Source organism: Chanos chanos, chromosome 10, assembly GCF_902362185.1.
Source record: "Chanos chanos chromosome 10, fChaCha1.1, whole genome shotgun sequence".
Taxonomy (NCBI): Eukaryota; Metazoa; Chordata; class Actinopteri; order Gonorynchiformes; family Chanidae; genus Chanos; species Chanos chanos.
Window position 1 is genome coordinate 38,912,654 of NC_044504.1, and position 20,000 is coordinate 38,932,653.

The following is a 20,000-nucleotide window of genomic DNA, read 5'->3' on the forward strand; positions in this document are numbered from 1 at the left end:
ATTGTGCAAAAAAAAGGACTAAATTACTAAAATCATAACAACATGGAAAGTAATTAGGATGCTTGATCAAAGATGGAAGAAGGCAAGTGATGGTAGTCCAGGAGTGACTGTGAAAAAATGATGAAAGTGTTAGAGAGAGAAAACCATGTTTTTAATGAGGAGCTGATGAAAACTCACACAGTGATATAACCCTACAGCATGCATATGGTGCTCAGCAGAGAATGGAAAAATGGTGAAGGGCATTATGGAGGCTAGGTGTGGGAGAAAGGTAATTTTTTAATGTGATATAAACCTGGAAAAAAAAAGAAAGTGAGATTATGGAGGTGACATGGGCGCCTGGATATTCATTAGTGATGATTTGAGCGTGAAATTGTAACTTCACTGAAACGTTAAAAATTAGTTGTTTTTTTTTTAATCTATGCAATGAGGAGGTCTCATATCATCCAACCTCTTGAGATAACTGTGAGCCTTGATGATGTTGATGTCTTGCCACCGTCACTGACAGCCTCACAGGTGTATTGTCCTTGATGTTTCTCCTTGATAACTTTGCTGATTTCTAATGTATATGTGTCATGGTCTGTGAGGCATCTAAACTCTTGGCCAGATTTGATTAGTTTTCCATTGAAAAGCCAGTCAACCCTTTTTACAAATTGTATCGTAACTGAAAATGTGACCTTAGAATTCTCCTCAGCAATTATGTCTTCCAGTGGGGTTTCAAAATACAGGTAATCTTTAGACACATGTTCTGATGTTTCTGTGATTAAAATGACCTCTGAAAGAAACTCCTCCCTTTTATCTCTCTGAATGAGTACTTCAGACTCTTCCACTGGAATTGGACCAAAGGGCAGATCAGCAGTTATATCTGCCACACCTGTATCTTTTATATACTCCTTTTCAGCGACAGCTTTGATTTCTTGTTTTGCCATCCGCTTGGACTCATGTACTGTAGTGTGAGTCTGACCCACTATAGTTAGAAATGATGCTTTTTTCTCAGTCTTCAGAGCAGCTAACTGAGTTTCAGTTTCTGTAAAATCCACAGTTCCCTCAGCCAACTGTACAATTTCTGTCACTGGGGAGATCATCTGTTTTGAAGGAGCACAGCTAACTTGTAATCTTTGGGGTCTGTCAATCTGGATTGTTTCTGGTTGCTCAGATGTCAGAATCTGTTGTTCCTGAAATATTATGGAATAGAAAGCTGCCTGCATCTCACTTCTCAGATCAGCAGTCTGAGGATACTCTCCTTCAAATGCAATATTCACTTCCATTGGGGTGCCAGTGGTTGTAATGAGGTATGTGAACATTGTATACTTTGGTACTTTTTGTACTTTTAGTTCTTTCACTTCAACAACCTCTAAGCTCCCTACAACATCTGCTAGGATCAGTGGCTGGTCACAGGCTACAGCAGACTGAAGCGTATCTCTTAACTGATATCTCATCCCCAAGCTCTGGGATTTTGGCACAGAAATCACAAAGGTAAGTTCCTTTGGAAGACAAGTGCTTTCTTGAGACTCTGACACTAAAAGAGGTCTTTGAGGCTGTGTTGTTATGTTTGCTGTTGTTGTGTCTGACTTTGTAATGCTCTCCGATTGTTCCCCTGTGAAAATTTGTTTCTCATCCATTAATATTGATTGTCTGACAGACTGTCCTTCCTGAATCTGAACAGCAAAGTCTTGCTCAGCAGATTCAAGACTAATACTGCTTTCTGTTGAGATTGCTTTCTCTTCAACGCGTATGGGCTGTACAGGTATTCTGGGTTCAAGCTCTCTGCTACAAATAAATTTCTCGACCCTGTCAAAACTGTCAGTGTGACCCTCTTCTACAGTAGGCCATTCAGACACAGACACAGCATGCATAATATTCCAGTGATCCTCCTTTTGCACTAATGCTCGTTGCTGTTTAACATCACTGGTAAATGGACTTTCCTTTGGTAGTTGCACAGGTTCTGAAACTACTTGAAGAGTTTCCTGAGGTTTTGGTTCCTTTGTCTGCACAGGTTTGATTCCAGTTACAGTCACGTCAAGATCTTCAAAATAAGCTGCAGTGAGCTCTCTTTTCTCTTCAGTGGTTACAGCATGTCTGCGGGCTCTTTCCTGCCTCTCTATAGCAATCATGGGGTCAGGCATTTCAAATGAGAACATCCCCTCCTTTGATAAAGCATTTTCTGATTGAATAGTATGAAGATAGAGCGGGGCAGGGACTTCTTTGCAAGGGTGAGGGGAAACTGCGGTTTCCCTGAATACGAACTGTGATGACTGTTCACAAATAAGAGCTCTCTGTTCATCCATACATGATGTATGAAGAAGAGTTGGACTTTTACGAGCCTCTGCTTGCTCAGATGTTGGTTTCTCACAAGTGAATCTGCTCTCAGATGAAAGTGTATCCTGATCCATAACTACCTGCAGATGCCTAACCTGTTCCTCTTCCTTTTGTGAATGAAGTGACATAGCACTCTCTAAGCCTGGTATTTCATTTACTTTCTCAGCTAGCAGTTCATGCTTTTCTTCAGTTGTAAGAGCTGACTTTAACATCTGATCTTTTGATGGATAAACCATCTCTTCTTCTGGTCTCTGTGTGGATAATATTTGCTCTTTAGATAGCGTCTGTTTCATCTCACTGAGTGAGAGACTTACAGCTTTCTGTGTTTCCTTTTTTAAGGATGGCTGTACGGCAGAATCTAAAGATGAAAAATCTGTTGAATGACCCTCAGCTATTTGCCGATTCTCTGATGAAACAGCTGTATAAAGAATTTTAACACCCTCTTTAACTTGGTAGCTTTGTTCCAGCTGTGGCTTTGGAATAATCTGTGACTCTTCACGAAGAATTGGCAGCTTAGTTTCAATTTGCTGAGTACTGATGGGGTGTTTGGGCTCAGGAGTAGACTTTATCTTTGTTCCTACTCCACTAGACAGAGGCTCCGCTTTCACAATAGTTAAGGGAGTTACGCTTTCTGAAATGGCAGACATTATTTTTGAGGGCTGTTCCCTCATCAACTCAAGCTCAGTAACCTCAGGGCTTGTAATACGATCACAGTGCTGTTCTGTGAAGCCTTGGCTTTCCTGAACAGCGGAAGTCATAGCAGCCATGTGGAGCTGTCTTAAAGGGGTCGCTACAGTTGGCTGAGGTGGTGTGGGAGCCACAGTCACCCTTTCTTGCACTTCATGGGACTGTAAAACAGCAGCTTGGTGGGTTACCTGTTCCCTATGAACCGTGGCAGCAGATATGTCCAACTCTTGCAAGGTGTCCACTTGCTCACTTTCTACAATTTTCCTATCCTCAGTGCCAATAGTGTAAATCATTTGGTGTCCTGCCTGTAGACTGGTTCTGGCTTGTCCAGGGAGATTTACCACATACAATCGGGATTCTGTAGCTTCTTCGGTCATGGACACCTTGTAAGCTTTTTGCCTCTTACTAACTACGTGCTCTTGGTGTTGAGACGCAGAGGAGATATTTAGTTCAGCACGGCAGGAGGCCTCTCCCAGTGGGTTGGATGCTCTGCATGTATAAAGGCCACTTGCATCCAACTGACTGTTTGTTATGTTTAGGTAGCCAGATCCATCTGAATTGTTAACAGCGGTACAGGAACTACTTGACTGAATGCGAGAATTATCTCTGAACCACTGAATACTAGGAAGTGGAATCCCAGTTACTTTGTACTCAAAACGAGCTTGGCCTCCAACTGTGCAGTGGACGGAGTCGATTACTTTGGTGAAATAAGGAGGCTGTCCACTGACCTGCACAGGTTCCTTTGTATCTTTCATTTGCACATGAAGATAGGAATAACATGTTGATGTACCAAACTTGTTGCTTGCAGTGCAAGAGTACTCTCCCTCACACTCTTTTTTAACAGAAGATATTACCAGGGTGTACTCATCCCTCTCCTCAAGAAATGTATAAGTAGATGAAGATGTTATTGTAGAACCATTGTGGTACCACCGAATATCAGGTTTGGGAAAGGCAGACACTATTACAGTAAATTTGGCTGTTTTACCAGTGGAAACAATTGCTGGGGAGAGTTTGGTCACAAATACTGGCTTTTCTACTTTTTTCTCTAAAGTAGTCGAGTATAATTTAGATTGTGGTTCAAGTTCAAGTGTTTTGCCTTTTTCTTTTAGTTGTAAGCTAGTCAGATAAATGTCTGTTTTTTCCTCTTCAGATGGTATGGCCAAGCTAGAAAAAGCTGAGCAAGAAAATTACAGTTAAATTTATCACCCAGGTTTTAATGTTGGAAGAGTTGTTTACAGATCCCTTTGATTTTAATGTTATCATTTAAAGACAGAAGAAAAAAGTATGCTGTGAAAGGAAATAGTGAACATTGGTGATGACATTTCCTTTTCATACTTAAGAGTATTACAAATGGATGTTTACACACAACAAAACTGTCTCAGCCCTTCAACACAGCTGTTCACATCATACGTGTCCCTTACGACATGAACTCCCATGCATCCCAGGGCTTCTTGGAAATAAACCAATGCAGAAAATAATCCTGTGTACTGTTCTTAATTCACATCTCTCACACAAATTTAAATGATTAATGTAGCTACAAGTCAATATGTTCATTTGGAAAAGCATAGAAAAATCATGGAATGTATGTTTTGTGTAAACACAGTGAATTTACCTTTGATAGGCTCCTCCTCAACATATTCCGGTTCAGGTTCCTCAGTCACTGTGAAAAGAGAATCCTCATGAGTTGCAAAAAAGCTAAATACTATGACACCCGTGGGAAAATACAAATTTGAAAAACAAAAAAAAAGACAATCTTAAAGACATTTTCACTTGTGAGAAAAAGTATTTCCTTAAATAGCAAATTACATCCACTTCCCCTTCCATTAAAGCAATTTTGAAATGAACTACCCTGTGGACAATCTAGTCCATGCCCTGCCCACCCTCACCCCACCCCACCACGCCCCACCCCTGCAAACTCCAAAGAAAAACAAACAAAGAAACAAAAAAGGACTTTGTAACTTGGAAAAAAGTGGCATACATAAATGTAGCACTGGAATGAATGGCCAGGTTGAAAATACTGGTAAGAACCAAAGCATGCAAATGCCAACCTGTCTTCACCCTGAGCTGGGTGCTGCACGCAGTGTCTCCTGCTGAACTGACAATATAAGTGCCCCCTTGCCCAATATCAACGTTTTTTACATTTAAGCAGGACAATGAGCCATCATGTTTCAATGAATATGACTTTGGCTCTTCAGCAATCAACTGATTGTGTAACCAAGTGACAAATGGAGAGGAGACTTCTTTCATAACACAAGAAGACTCATCGTTTCTTTCTTTGGCATGAGTCTCGGAGGGCAGTTTCAGACGGAACTCTGGAGGAATTGCACCGTACACATCATGCTCTTCAAAATGTACGACATCTGGGTAGAAATTTTGGCTTATCTGTGTCTTTGTTTTCAGGGAGGAGGGTTGTAGTGGTCCAACATTGTGTAAGGACTCCTGCTTTTCTTGGTCAGAGGCCTTTTTAGTAGCTTCACTGTCTCTTTTAGAAGGTTTACTGACAGAATCAGAAGGGGCGGGGATTTCTGCTTTTGGGGTTGCTTCTTTAGCTGAGTGAGAATAAAGTTAGGGAAATTTATTAGGGATTTAATACATCAGTGAGAGGGTTATGTTTATAATTGATCAAAGGGTTAGTGCAATGGGAGGATGGTGTTAGGCCAGGCTTGTCAAGGATTATACTACTTTAATTACATGAGTTATTATTTTGTCAAAGACTGAAGGTTATAAACTTATGGTAAGCATTTACGGGTTTATAAATACCAGCAGGAAGCAGGATGGGATGAAATGAGCTTCAAATTGAAAACAAAAGCCATAACCACCTTCAACTGTGAGTTGTGCGGAGGTTCGATTTTCTCCATGTCTATTTTTAACAGTACAGCGGTAACTCCCCTGGTCCCCATGTTGAACATTGTTTATGATGAGAGACAAGATCCCTCCGTGTTGTGTATATTTCACCCTCTCTGTATTAGTCAGTTCTCTTCCGTTATGGTCCCATCTTATTTCAGAAAGGGGCTGCCCATCAAAGGAGCAGTTGAACTGAGCCATGTCACCAGTGTTGACTCTGACATCGCACATTTTCAGTGTCAAAGTAGGGCTCCTAGGAATGCTCACGTCATATTCCTCCACAGATGTCAGGTGTTGGTGAACCTCTACAGTTTCTACTGATGTTGTTGACATCCGCAGTGTAGATGTACTGGACACAGTTTCAAACGTTTGAATAGTGGAAGACTGAGTCTCACTCATGGACTGAGAGGTGACCCTCTCCATATGAGACGTTCCAGTGCTTGACAAACTTTGCCTACCTACTGTTTTCAGACTGAGATCTGAGCAATAAAAAAAATAAAATAAGACATTGGTCAGTGTAAACTAGTAAGAGGTGTGATTAGGTCAGATTGGTTTATAAGTAGGCATTTAGCACTTAATGGGTGGATCTTGATGAGATGCCTGCAAAGAGACAAAATCAAGCTACTATTTCAGTCATTCTAATTTGAAATTTCAAATTGTAAAGTATCAATTATAAAGAATTTTCACTTTAAAGAGGCTTTGGATTTCAACTTCTCACTGACCATCATTTGCAGAGTAGCCAAAAATTAGAAAAAAAAAAAAAAGAAAGAATGTGAGAGTGAGTATGAATTAGTTTGCCAGAAACTTGGTTTTGTAATTCTCTGTTTCATTTTTTCCGCATTGAGCATAGTCATGCATGGAGCTTCTCCTGCAATGCTGTTTGCTTTGTAGATTTGCTGTTGTACTGCAGTGAATAAAAAATAGGTGATTGCGATACCATTCATCTCGAGTATGTCATGCAAGACAGACAGACAAGAAATCTCATATGATCCCAGAAAGGCGCCATGTAGCTCAGAATGGACTGGATAAGAGTACACCTTTGACTGTCTGGAAGTTTGTTTTAGTTGAGGAGATAAAGTTTGGTACTATGACATGGAAGTGAAGTACCTGTACTTTATGTGTTAATAAGATGTAAAGGCTTCCAAGTTTGACCATAATATGTCAATTTGTCAGTCTAATGCATTAATAAATGAATTTCTTTCTTTTCTCCCCCTGCTTTTTCTCCCAATTTGGACAGTTCAATTACCCACCATCTTTGCCTCAAATGGCAGTCACTTCAGTTGTGGTGAGTGAGGCTGGCACATTGCTCCTCAAATGCAGCTGAAGCCAACAACCCATCTTTCCAAATCACAAGTTATACAGTGTCAAGCAACATAACACACTTGGAGAAGAGCGCTATTCACCACAACTGTCCTTGACCTCTGCTGAGTGAGAGGAGAAGAGGGACCCTACCCTAAGCAACCCAGCTAATTGTGTTCCCATGGATTCCTTGTCACGACCGGCAAGAGTGACACTGACTGGATTTTATTGCCACATACAGAATGCACCTCTGCATTGTTAGGCAGTACCTTATCCAGATATGTCACCTCGTACCCCAGCATGCTAGATGAGTATGGAGTTTACACACAGTGACTTTATGAACGGAGAAAAGAGACTGTTTGTGGAGTTAGTTTGTTTTGCTCAACATTCATTGCCATAGTTTGAAGAGTTAGTTTGCTTTGCTCATAAATTGCATGGTTAAAACTGTATTGTACAGGAGTTCAAAATAAGATAACACTTTCACATAATACTTGTGCTATAAATATAAAAAACATATAAATTGTCCACATTCAAAAAGATTAAGCGACTCACCATAGATTGTCAATTTTCCAGAACAAGACACCATTCCTGAGGAATTGCGGGCAACACAAGTGTACTCTCCCTCATCCTCACGATAAGCTCTGGAAATTTCCAGCTGGCAATTATCATCAAACTGGGACATTCTGTAGATGTCGGACTGATGGATTTCCTTATCTTTGTGATACCAGGTGATCTTCAGATCTAAGGAAAAAATAAAACAGTGTTTATACATACTCTATAAAAGTACACAATAAATTATTCGAATAAAGTGTGCATTTATGTCAGGGTGATGATGACAGTACCTTCTCCTGATACACGACACTGGAACCTGGCAGACTCTCCCTCATCAGCAGACGTATCATGTATTGAGGAGACAATCACAGGAGGTGACTGTGGAGGTCCAGTGTCAGGAGAGACCACTTCTGGAACTAAAAACATGAGACAGCATTGCAGATATTTTATATAAATGAAAATAAAACAGTCAAGCACTTTTCTGTTTCAAGACTTTATTCATTCTTTTTACCTTCCACGTGGAGTGAAGCAGAGCTGGTGGCCTGACCATAGTCATTCTTTGCCTCACAGTTGTACACAGCTGCATCCTCGGGGAAGACCTCAAGTAGCAGCAGTGTGTACTCATTTCCCTCGTGCAAGAACTTACACTTGAAACCAGGAGACAGAGCCTGAGAGTTCTTGTACCAGGACACATGGGGCTGAGGAATTCCTGTCACCTCGACAGAGAAGCGGGCAGGTTTGCCTGCCTCCACAGACAGGGGCTGCATGTGTCTGATGATCTGAGGTGGCTCAGGAACTGCATCAGATGAAATGGGGTTAACAAATGGGAAACTAAACATTGAAAATATGAGACTGACATTAACATGTGAGATCAGAACAAGCCGCTTTTACAGAGGCAATGCAAGCCCTCTCTCAAAAGGTATCAAAATGCGCTGAGGTTTCCAGGTCTCCAGCAGATGTATGGAATACATGAAGCACAAGGAAACCAAAGGAGAAAGGTTCTTGCATTCTCTGCTTTATTTTTTGAGTGAAACAACAGAAAGTGTTCACAAGTTTAATGACTGCTTATATAGCTTTCTGTGACTCTTAACAGCACAGATGAGTCTCCTGTCCCCCATCTTTAGATTACAGATTGATCTGCCATCTCACCTTTCTGCAATGGTAAGTGGGAAAAGTTAAACTATAGAGACTGGAGAACCGAGCAAGCAGAAGGAGAAAACACGGAGGAGAGCAGATCAGGTAGACATGGACCATGATCTGCTTGGCCTACTCCTCAGTGTAAAATTGCTTTGGTTGTCACAGCCTTGAAACAGCATTTCGATATGGGGCATGTTCTGGTATTGCCAGTCTCTGCCACTGTTTGCAGCTCTAGGTTTTCTAACTGAAAAATTTTTGCACTGTAAATGGACTGATGTCCGTCAGCAAGACTTAGGCCTGAAATGAAATGCACTCACTGTTGACATGTAGCGTCACCATACTTCTGTTCTTGCCAGCTATGAAAGTGTATTCCCCAGCATCACTTCTGTAAGTTTCAGTGATTGTCAAGCGATGAATTTTTCTAATGGCCACATAGTTGAATCTTTCCTCAAGGGAAAACTGGATCTCAACTCCGTTTCTCAGCCAGCGACCTTCAATGTCATCCTCGCCGACCTCAAACTCAAATGTAGCTCTCTGTTTTTCAACCACCTAAAGAACAACAATTTTAATATCAGTTTCTAATTCAAACAGTGTCACTGTGCAAATTACATACTGATGTACAATCACTGTGAAAGGAGAGATATTTACAGTAATATGTTTTTCAGCAGGCTCAGAGATCCGGACATCTTTGCCCTCAACTGTGAGTTGAGCCTTGGAGACACTTGCACCAGCAACTACAGAATACTCTCCAGCATCAGACATGCGAACAGTCTGGATCATCAAGCGGTGCAGGAATTTTTCTGTTGTAGCTTTGTACCTAAAGCATTTGAAAACCATATACTATTAACAGTTCCTGGTAAATTAATAGTTTATTTCACTGTTCACCTTCCCATCATATTGAGAATATGTGATAATGGAAAGATACCTGTCAGACATTTCCAGTTCCTGTCCATCTTTCATCCACATCACCTGGACATTGGGCTCAGAAAGCTCACATTCAAATGTAGCCTTCTTCTTCTCAGTTATCTTAATGTCCTTGATGTGCTTTGTGAATTCGATAACACGAGCTATGACAAAAAAAAAGAGAGAAATGCTATAAAATCTGATGATCCTCTTATTACAAAACAGCTCCAAGAAACAAAATGAAAATTACCATCAACTTTGAGTTTTGCTGATGTTTCAGCTGATCCAGCCACAAACTTGTACTCTGCTCCATCACCAAAGTGAACATTTCGTATTGTTAGAGAATGAGTGAGCTGTTTGGAACGGGTCTGGCATTTGTCTGTGGCGCGGATCTCAACACCATTCTTCAGCCATTTATATGTAACACCTTCATAGTTTACAGTCACCTCAAATGTAATAGTGTCTTTTTCCTGGGCATTGAGGTCTTGAAGCATGGAGGTGATCAGAATTGCTGGGAAATCGACATACATATTACATATTAAAACGTTTGCATGACGATACATAAGCTGCATGTGCATATATTGGTAGAAAGAGAAATGAGGCTGTAGATCACAAAACAGGCTTACGCTTAACAGTCAGGGTGGCAGACACTCTATCATTTCCACACACAAATGTATATTCTGCAGAGTCTTCTCTGCTTGTGTTCATTATCTTCAGCTGGTGGAGCTTGCCCTGTACCACAATCCTGAACTTCTCATTCATCTCGATCTCCACTCCATTTTTTAGCCAAGTGGAGGGAACATTGAAATGTGACACCTCACACTCAAATGTGGCCACATGGGTTTCTGGAACTTCAATGTTCTTCATGGGCTTCGTGACCCGCAAGGCTGGATTGAATAAAACAAGGGGAAAAAAAGATTAAGTATGCCATTCATTTTCATGAAAACATACATATTCTACAAAATGAACAAGTATAACATGAAATGATTACAACTGCTAATTTGTACTTTTATGTGTTTATCTGGATATGCTTACATTCAACGTGCAAACTGGCACTGCACTGCAAATGTCCAACCACTGCAGTGTACTCTCCAGCACTGTGGTTTTCAACATTCTGAATGACCAGTTTGTGGGCTTTCCTTTCTGAGAGGATCTTGATATTTTCACTTGGCTTGAGCTCCATATTATTAAACATCCATTTGACAGGAATGTCATCATGGGATAGGCTTAGCTCAAAGGAGGCCGGAGCATTCAACAGAGAGGTCACATCTTTCGGCTTCTTCACAATTTTGATTGCTGTAAGAACAAGAAAAATTTTCACATTACATTAGATAAGAATACAACAGTAAATTCTTGTTTGATAAGACACTCTCAGCATGCAGCTACATACTTTCAACATTTAGTCTGGCATTAGCAGACAGTTTCCCAAGTTTGAATCCATAAACTGATTCATCTTGTGTTGTGCAGTTCTTTATCTTCAGAGTGTGAATCATGCCCTCTGCTGTGATCTCATATCTATCACTTGGTATAATCTCCACGCCATTCTTGATCCACTGAGAGCCTTTCACATCTGTATGGGTGAGCTCCAGACTGAACACAGCCTCCTGGGTCTCCGTAACAGTTTGGTTCTTCAAGGTTTTCCTGATTTTCACAGCTGTGAAATGACATTAATCAGTTAAACAATCAAAATGAAAAAACATGAGAAAACACAGAACAGAATACATCTTTACTTTACTTCAGAAGTATATGTACCTTCAACCCTCAGGTGGGCTGATGTCTTGGAGTTTGCCACCTGATAGGTGTATTCGCCAATATCTTGCGGTCTGGTTATGACAACCACGAGACGCCTAACAGCCCCAACCTTTTCACTTCTAACGTTATCACTGAAGTCTACAGGCTGACCATCTTTCAGCCACTTGCCCTCTGTATCGGGATTGGCAACCTCACACTCCAGCACAGCAGTCTGTGACTCTGCTACTGTCACATCACGAAGAGGCCTGTTGATGGCACCACCTATAACACAGATACAGTGTCTTTGATTAATTGTCAACACTGGGTTGGCATTTATCACAAACCTCAGAGTTTATAATGGACAGCTGCAAAGCAAGCTAATCTTAGAGTTGAGGAAATATCATACCTGATACGATAAGCTTTGCACTTGATGTTTGTTCACCAGCTGCAAACGTGTACTGTCCCTCCTCATCTTTCATGGCATTGATGACTGTGAGACTGTAGTGTTTGCCTTTGGCCTCCATCTTGTATTTGGGACCAGCTTTGAGATGCTGGTCTTTAAAGGTCCATAGAGCGTCAATACCAGGATGAGATACCTCAACGGTAAAGGTGACATTCTGGGTCTCTGTGCAAACTTGGTCCTGCATATGTTTCACAATGGTAATTTCTGAATAAAAGAGAAAAACAAGCTTAATATAATGGCATGTTTGTGTTACCTGTTCAGCACCAAGTGTTAAGGTGCTTTTCAAGTAATGTCCTTTCAATTCATTGATCTGCCTCAATTTATTTAAATTACATGCACTGATAATTGATATCCTAAGCCGAAATCCTTACTTTCAACTGTCAGTTTACACTGTGAGTCAGCTTTGCCAACGATTAGCTTATATTGCCCTTCATCAGAGGCAAAGGTTCTGTTGAACACCAGACGCTGCTTGGATCCTTTGGCAACCATCTGGACTCTTTCACTTGCATCGATCAGTTTATCATTGTGGTACCATTTCACTGAGCCGATATCTGCAGCAGAGATTTTAGCCTCCAGCACAGCCTTAGTGCCTTCTACTGCAGTAATATCCTTCAATGGTGTCAAAATACCAATAGCTGTAGAAAAGACAACATAGTTACAAGTTAAAACACACCTGGAACAAGAGCTATACATGGAGAAAACTGACACCATTCAGATTTGAGTACTTTTGATACATCTTACTTTGGACAGTCAGTTTTCCAGTTGTAGAAATGTCTTGAGCAGGAACCACAAAGGAGTACATTCCAGCATCATCCCTGTTGGCTTCTTCAATGAGAAGCTTATGGACATGCTTGTCAATAACAATGTGAACTCTATCTGTTGCAGAGATTGGCTGGCCATTTTTCATCCACGTCCCCTCCACATTTTCCTGAGAGAATCGCACCTCGAGCTGCGCAATATCACCCTCACAGATTGTTAGGTCAGAGAGGCCTTGCATCAGTGTAACAGGACGCACTGTAAACAGAAAATCTATGTAAATCTGGATTGTGCTTGATATCGTTTTTCCAGAAGTACATTTGTCATAAATCTAGGAAACATGAATATTACGGCACAGACGGAGAACAAACTCGATCAAAAGCTATTCACTAATGATAGATCTAATAATAGAATGTATTCAAAATTAAGTGACTTTTGTGGAACACCATTTGTAAGCATTCTGAAAACTCACATTTCATCTTCAGAGTGGCACTTGTTTTCAGATCTCCCACTTTAAATGTGTATTTTCCTTGGTCTTCCTTTTTAACATCTTTCACAGATAAACTATGTCGACCACGGCGAGAGGACACCACGTATTTAAGGCTTGGAACAATCTCTTTGCTCTCAAAGAACCAGGTGCCTTCAGCATCCTCACGAGACAGGACACACTCAAACTCCCCAGAATATGTCTCAGGAACTTCTGTACTCTCAAGGTTCTTCACAATTTCCAGTGGAGCACCTAACATATATTAAAATAGCAGCATCAAACATACGTCTTTTTTATTATGAAATCTGATAAATGGATATTAACAGAAAAATAAACTTTTCATTCATTGTGATAAATATTTCTGACATTTCATCATTGGGGTATACACATCTAGGCTTACATGGATGCTAAGGGATAAAATACAACTCCATTTGTTTACCTTCAACATGAAGTTTGGCAGTGGTTCTTATCTGGTCATCATCAACAACGGCACAACTGTACTCTGCTTCGTCACTCATGGAGATAATGAGCACAGACAGGAAATGCACCTTTCTATCAGAGTGCATCCTGTATTTGTCTCCAGGAAATATCTCTGCATTGTTTTTAAGCCATTTGACCTTGACAAAAGGCTCATTGGTTTCACACTCAAAAGTCACCATGGTGTCTTTCTCTTTGGCATTCTGATCTTCCAGCTTTTGGGTAAAGGAAACAACTTGCTTGGCTAAAAATGAATAGAGAGCAAAAAACACACACATAAGTACAAAGTACCTTTAAAATTTAACATCCGTATTTAGAGAGGGGTAGCAGTACCGGCTTAACAAAACAATATCCTACCTTGGACCAGTAAGAAGGCATGGCTTGAGGTCTCTCCTGCAATGTTCATAGCTTTGACCATTATGCTGGCAGAGTCTTCAGCACGCACATCTTTGATAACTAATTCACAGACATGGTCCTCAGGCCAGTACCAATAAATGCGCTCTGATTTTTCCATTAAAATTCCATTTTTGAACCACTGACACTCTGGATCTGGTTTCCCTACAACTCTTACCCTGAAATGTACGTCATCTGTCTGGCAAACTGTCTTACTCTGAATACGTTCTAAGATTTTTGGAGCCTCCATGCTGGGAGAGAGCATTATTTTTTCTGGTTTGAGGCTGGCAGCAGTAACCTTATGCTCCTCTTCTTTCTTCTTCTCAGCCTCAGATACTTCTTTTGTCCGATGAAGAAGTTCGTCTTTCCTCTTCTTTAGCATATCCTCATAGGACTCATCCTTTCTACGGGACTTCAGTTCCACAGCAGTGATAGCTTCATAGTACCCCTCCTGAGTCCTGCGCTTAAATTTGCTTCTCAATTCTTCAGTCTCCTCTGTGGTTTTCTCATGGACTACCCTTTCAGTTTTTCTAAGTCTGACTACTTCCTTTGGCTGGGTGGTATCAGTAGGTCTGTCAACCTTGACAACATCAAAGGACACTCTTCCATGTTCAGAGAGTAGCACAGGCTCTGGAACCTTAACCTCAGGAGCACGACGAAGGATTGACCTGAAATCCTCTCTCTGCTGGATCTCAAACTTCACACTGTGCTCCGCTGTTCCCTCTGGGTTTTCTGCTACAACTTTAACGTCTCCTGAATCGTAAGACTTGCTGTCTGTGATCTCTAAATAGTAAATACCATCATAGCGAAGTCTGAACCTTTTACTCTTGCGAATAAGCTGTCCATTGAGGTACCAGTTAACTTTGGGAGTAGGATAACCAGTCACTCTGCAGCGGAATTTGGCAGTTTCTCCTTCAAGTACTCTCAGAGGTTCTGGAAGCAAGACAATCTCTGGCTTAGTCTTCTCAGTGCTTTCATCTCCAGTCACTCCACTGGGACCACCCTCATGAGCAATGCGTTCAATTTCATCTATTCTGTGAGTCTTCCTACCCTCTGGTAACTGACTTTCTTCGACCAGGCTCTTCTCATCCTTCACAATCAGGGTAGCAGATGTCTGGTCAACACCATATTTGTTGGTGGCTCTGCATGTGATGACACCACTGTCTCTGGAGTAGGCTGCCTCAAAGTCAAGACTGCAATATCCAAATTCATTTACCATTCGTAACCTGTTAGCAGCTTCGAGGGGTTTACCATCATGCAACCACTCAACAACCATGGTGGGATCACCAATGGGGGTCAGTCTGCACTCAAAGTGAACAGGGCCAAAGCCCTTCATTCTGACTGATGTCAGCTTCTTTTTAAAGTGAGGTTTCTGCTGCTTTTCCTTATCATAGAGATCACCCTCCTCCCACTGATCCTGACCGTAACGGAGATGTAAGGGCTCCAGCTCTGGTGCAGCAATCTCCTTAGCCTTGTAGGTTCCTTTAGGGATAACAAGTCTTCTCTCTGGCTGAGGCTCAGCTGCTTCCACCTCAACATTTACCCTGCACCGTGTGGTATCTCTTCCAGCTTTGTTTATAGCTGTAGCTGTGTACCAAGCACTATCAGCGCCTGCACTTGAGGGGATCTTGAAACGAGCCTCTCCTTTGCCACCCTCAATCCTAAAAGACAATATTACAGAGAGGTTGTGCTATACTGCTCCACAATGAACATCTGGATTCCTTATTCATGTTGAATAAAATCTTTTTACAGAGAAAAGTTTATCACAACGGACACTCACTTGATGTGTGGGTGCTTATGCGGGGAGATAATGTCGCTGTTTTTCAACCATACAATGTCAGGAAGAGGGTTGCCAATAGCTTTAACAGCCAGTTCAACCAAAGTGCCTTCTTTGACACTTATGTTCCTCAGACGCTCAGTAAACTGTGGTCTTATTAAATGTTCCTTAGCTGCAAAAGAAAGTTGTGTTATGTACAGAATGCCACCATACATAATTTGTATGTTGCGAATGAGTACTTTATATGTGCAGTGACATCATACCATCAACAGTGAGAGTCATGGAAACAGAGGTCTTTCCAGCTCTGTTTTGAGCGACCACTGTCCACTCCCCAGAGTCCTGGGGCATGGCTGGAACTACAATCAATGACTGAGTACCATCTTCCTTAATTACGATCTTGTGGGTGTAATCATTCACCACTTGTTGTCCTATAACAAGAGAAACATGGCTTTTTGTCTAAAAAAAATACAACTAACTTAATTGTTTAATAAATCACATGCATGAAGCTATGCTACATGATAATTGTACAATTTTGGTAACTGTTTTACTTTACAACCATTCACAGCTTATACCACTTACCATTGTGGAACCAGAATGTGTCGGGCATAGGTCTACCAACAACTTTGAGATCAAATCGTGCAGTCTGTCCTTCAGAGCATTTGAAGGATGAAGGCTTCAGGACAAAAACTGGTTTGTATAACCTCTCCAACTGGGACTCATCTGTTTCATCAAGTCTGCGAGCAGGAGAGCGTCCAGGAGAGCGGCTTGTAGAACGTGGTGAAGCAGACCTAAAATTGGACAATGTCAAATATATTCATTAATCTTAAGCTTTATATTGTTAAACATCTTTAGTAATGGCTGTTCTTTAAAAGTTTTGATCATTAAATGAAAGTAACCTGATTCTTTGCACTGCCTCTGGCTGTGGATACTGCACTCCAGCTGTTGTGGATGGTTCCACAAATAACTTCCCAGAGCTGACAGTATTGCCCTTCATGTTACAAGCGAAAGCAGTGTAGATGCCCTCATCCTCTGGCAGCACCACAGGAAGGCGCAGACTGGCTCTGCCATCGTGAAGAACCTCCATCTGATAACGACCTCCATGCCTGATGCGCTTGCCATCTTTGTACCATGCAATCTATTAAATTAGATATGAACATCCCCAAACATTTAATGTCTGCAACAGTGCAACTTCCCAATATGAAATAAACTTGTGTTGCTTTTGCATAGGTTTTTATATAAAGCCCCACAATTCCTGCTGCATGTTATTTAATATCTAAACAATATTTCATATGTAATACCAAGCATTTTATTTCATAATTAGGTTTTGTGAACTCGTTACCTTGGGCAGAGGGGTTCCTGACATTCTGCAGTGGAAAGTAACACCCATTCCTTCCCTGATTCTGTAGTGCTTAACTGGTGTGTCGAAGGCTGGCTTCACAGCTTCATGCTCAGCCACATTCATAACCATCTCCTCACCATCTTCAGTCACAAGTTCTTGGTAGGTAATCTTAAGAATACGGTACTCAATTTCAAGGATTATTCTCTGCTCAAAAGCCGATATTTGGAATTCCTGTAAAAAACAATAAGCACAATGGTTATAAAATTGATCAAACTCAACAGAAAATGTTGAGGTTACTCCATTTGACTTAATTCAAGTATCTCAGTTACACACCTGCTCTGAGATGAAGGTCTTCATCATCTGTGTCTGTTGAGCCATCCTCTTCTGTATAAGCATCTGCTCTTTTTCATGTTCACTCACAATAACTGGAGGTACATCTGCCACTCTGGGCTCCTGCACCACTGTAGTCACTTCGGTCATGTATGTCACTTCCTGTTTCTTCATATAAGCCTCATATTCCTCTGCACAATCAAAAACAGTGATATAGTCTACTTCTCCTCCATGTAAGTTCTTTTGAATAGCATAAAGCGTTAAAAATACAAGTTTTCAAAATCTTAAGAACTGTAAGGGTGACCAACCTTCCTCAAGCAACAGGGCTGAGGCAGACGCCTCCCCAAGCTGATTCCTGGCAAATATGCTGTACTCTCCAGCATCATCAGAGAATGTCATGGAGATCTCCAACTTGCAAATGCCAGAATCCTTATTGTAGGCCACTTTGTACCTGATGAATCCAGGTAATAAACGGCACAGTGATCAATTTTATGCATTTTTTTTAAACCTCAGGCACACAAGAAAATCCATTCTAACCAAAGATTACCTATATCCAGTAGTAAGGGGCACTCCACTCTTCTTCCAATAGATGTGGGGCTTTGGGCTGCCTCCAATCTGGCATTCAAAAACAACACTTCCTCCCTCTACCAATTTCTGCACTGTAGGTTTCTTCACAAAGAATGGGGCTACAGCAGCTCCAGCTTCCACAGTCTCAGATACAGCACTAATTTCAGACATTGTCTCTTCTTTAGTTTCAGTTGTAATGCTAAAAATAAAGAAAGAAACACTGATTAACAATAGCCACTGGTCTTACTCCTCTGACCAATACTTTATCTTGAGCCATACTTTAATCTGCATACCTTAATGCCACAGAAAAAAACAAATATGCTTATTAGATGAAGAAGTTGTGTCTTCTACTTACTGTCTCTCATGAGCAGCTTCGGCAGTAAACTCTTCCCTGCTCTCAATCTCCTCAGACACTGTAAGACAAGAATCAAAATAAATGTGCATTCAAATATAACACAGTATACGCATAGTATATGCACATTTATCGTGACATGTGACACTTACCCTGAACGAGCAGGTAACAGGAGGTGCTGATGGTTCCAGCCTCACTGGTGGCAGTGCAAGTGAACCGACCGCTATCCTCAGCAAAGGCCTCACGGATCATTAAACGAGCATATCCATTCTCATAAGAAATCTGGAAATCAATCGAACTCTCAATTCTGTAGTCCTCTCTGAACCACATAATGCCTGGTGTTGGGTGGCCTGTGATCTGACACTGCAGAACCACTGATTCACCCTCAGTGACAGTCGTGTTCTTCAAGCCCTGGGAAACAATAAGGAGATTTTTATTCAGTTCTAGGCATTCTGAAAAGCATTCTGAGGTCTACAATGAGAAGAAAAACACATATTATTGAGACCAAAATACTTTAGTATGACTCCAGTTTACTTACAGCAACAAGTGTAGGTGGTACTACTGGTTCTTGTGCAGGTGAAGGGATCATTGCAGTCTCAACAACCTGAAATATGTGAAAAATGATGAGGTTCAAGGTGGGGAAAAAAAGTCAGTTTAGTTTTCCCTCTCATGTCCAAGAAATGCAAGTGGAGAAAAGCAATGGGTGATTAATTTCACAGACAGATTGTAAGTTGTCCTGCCATTTGGACTAAAAGGGAAATAGTGAGAAGAGAACGGATGTGTCAGGGGAGCGTGTTTCCTCAATAAAGCAAGTGAAGTCCATGAAGAAGAGGAGGCACTCATGATAGTGAAGCAGGAGACCACACAGCCCACTAGGTGAGACGCCAAATCCGTTAGATCAACTAATTAGTGCAAGAGACCACACAACAAACCTGTGTGTCCCAATCGCCATACATGTGCTCGATGCCCCCTGTAAATGAAGTGCCTATTTGTCTCTGTAACTGTGTGTCGAAAAAAGCCTCATATCTCTCAGTGGTGTCTTTAAATGGAGGGGGGGTTGACTGCTGCATCACTCTTGTCTCCACAACCCTATGAGTTGGAGGCTTGACAGGCCTGATGATCTTTTGAGCAGCAGGAGTAGAGGATAACTCTTTCTGCAGTGTGGCAATAGCAGAACCTGCTATTGAGACCTGATCAACCCAAGAACAGCCAGGGTTATAATCATCAGCAAGACTCAAGACAACACTTCTATTCCATCTTCTTGTCCACACAAAAATGAATATCTTTTGTTAGGTTTGTTAATTTTTTTTTTTGATGGAGCAGTTAGTTTTTCTACATTTTTTTAAAAAATTTCCACGGCTTGTTATTTTAATCAAGAAATTATATTACTATTGTTAATCACTAGTAGATTAACAATAGTATAATGGGTTTTTTTTAATTAGCTTCTTAAATGTACAAGAATAGATTTAAGAGGTTAGGACTTGTGATTGATTAAATTATTTTATTAAGTCTAAACATTATGAAAAAGAAGTAGTTATTAAATAGCTACTTTAGAGGGTAAAAAGCTGCATGTCAGGCAAGCAGTTATCT

At 41.0% G+C, this 20,000-nt stretch overlaps 1 protein-coding gene across 1 annotated transcript in view; it reads right to left on the reverse strand.

Annotated features, from left to right (window-relative positions):
* ttn.1 (titin, tandem duplicate 1) overlaps positions 1-20,000 on the reverse strand; it is a 137,423-nt gene that overhangs the window by 110,524 nt on the left and 6,899 nt on the right. Inside the window, 32 exon segments of the mRNA XM_030787649.1 lie at positions 449-4,177; positions 4,616-4,663; positions 5,052-5,552; positions 5,823-6,326; positions 7,699-7,887; positions 7,989-8,114; positions 8,210-8,494; positions 9,153-9,384; positions 9,484-9,652; positions 9,761-9,902; positions 9,989-10,249; positions 10,365-10,625; positions 10,774-11,034; positions 11,129-11,392; positions 11,491-11,751; positions 11,876-12,136; positions 12,304-12,567; positions 12,674-12,946; positions 13,161-13,427; positions 13,615-13,896; positions 14,010-15,706; positions 15,826-15,994; positions 16,086-16,250; positions 16,402-16,610; positions 16,719-16,957; positions 17,162-17,392; positions 17,495-17,682; positions 17,800-17,942; positions 18,039-18,257; positions 18,414-18,471; positions 18,563-18,821; positions 18,949-19,014. Coding sequence (XP_030643509.1) covers positions 449-4,177; positions 4,616-4,663; positions 5,052-5,552; positions 5,823-6,326; positions 7,699-7,887; positions 7,989-8,114; positions 8,210-8,494; positions 9,153-9,384; positions 9,484-9,652; positions 9,761-9,902; positions 9,989-10,249; positions 10,365-10,625; positions 10,774-11,034; positions 11,129-11,392; positions 11,491-11,751; positions 11,876-12,136; positions 12,304-12,567; positions 12,674-12,946; positions 13,161-13,427; positions 13,615-13,896; positions 14,010-15,706; positions 15,826-15,994; positions 16,086-16,250; positions 16,402-16,610; positions 16,719-16,957; positions 17,162-17,392; positions 17,495-17,682; positions 17,800-17,942; positions 18,039-18,257; positions 18,414-18,471; positions 18,563-18,821; positions 18,949-19,014 — 12,223 coding nt within the window.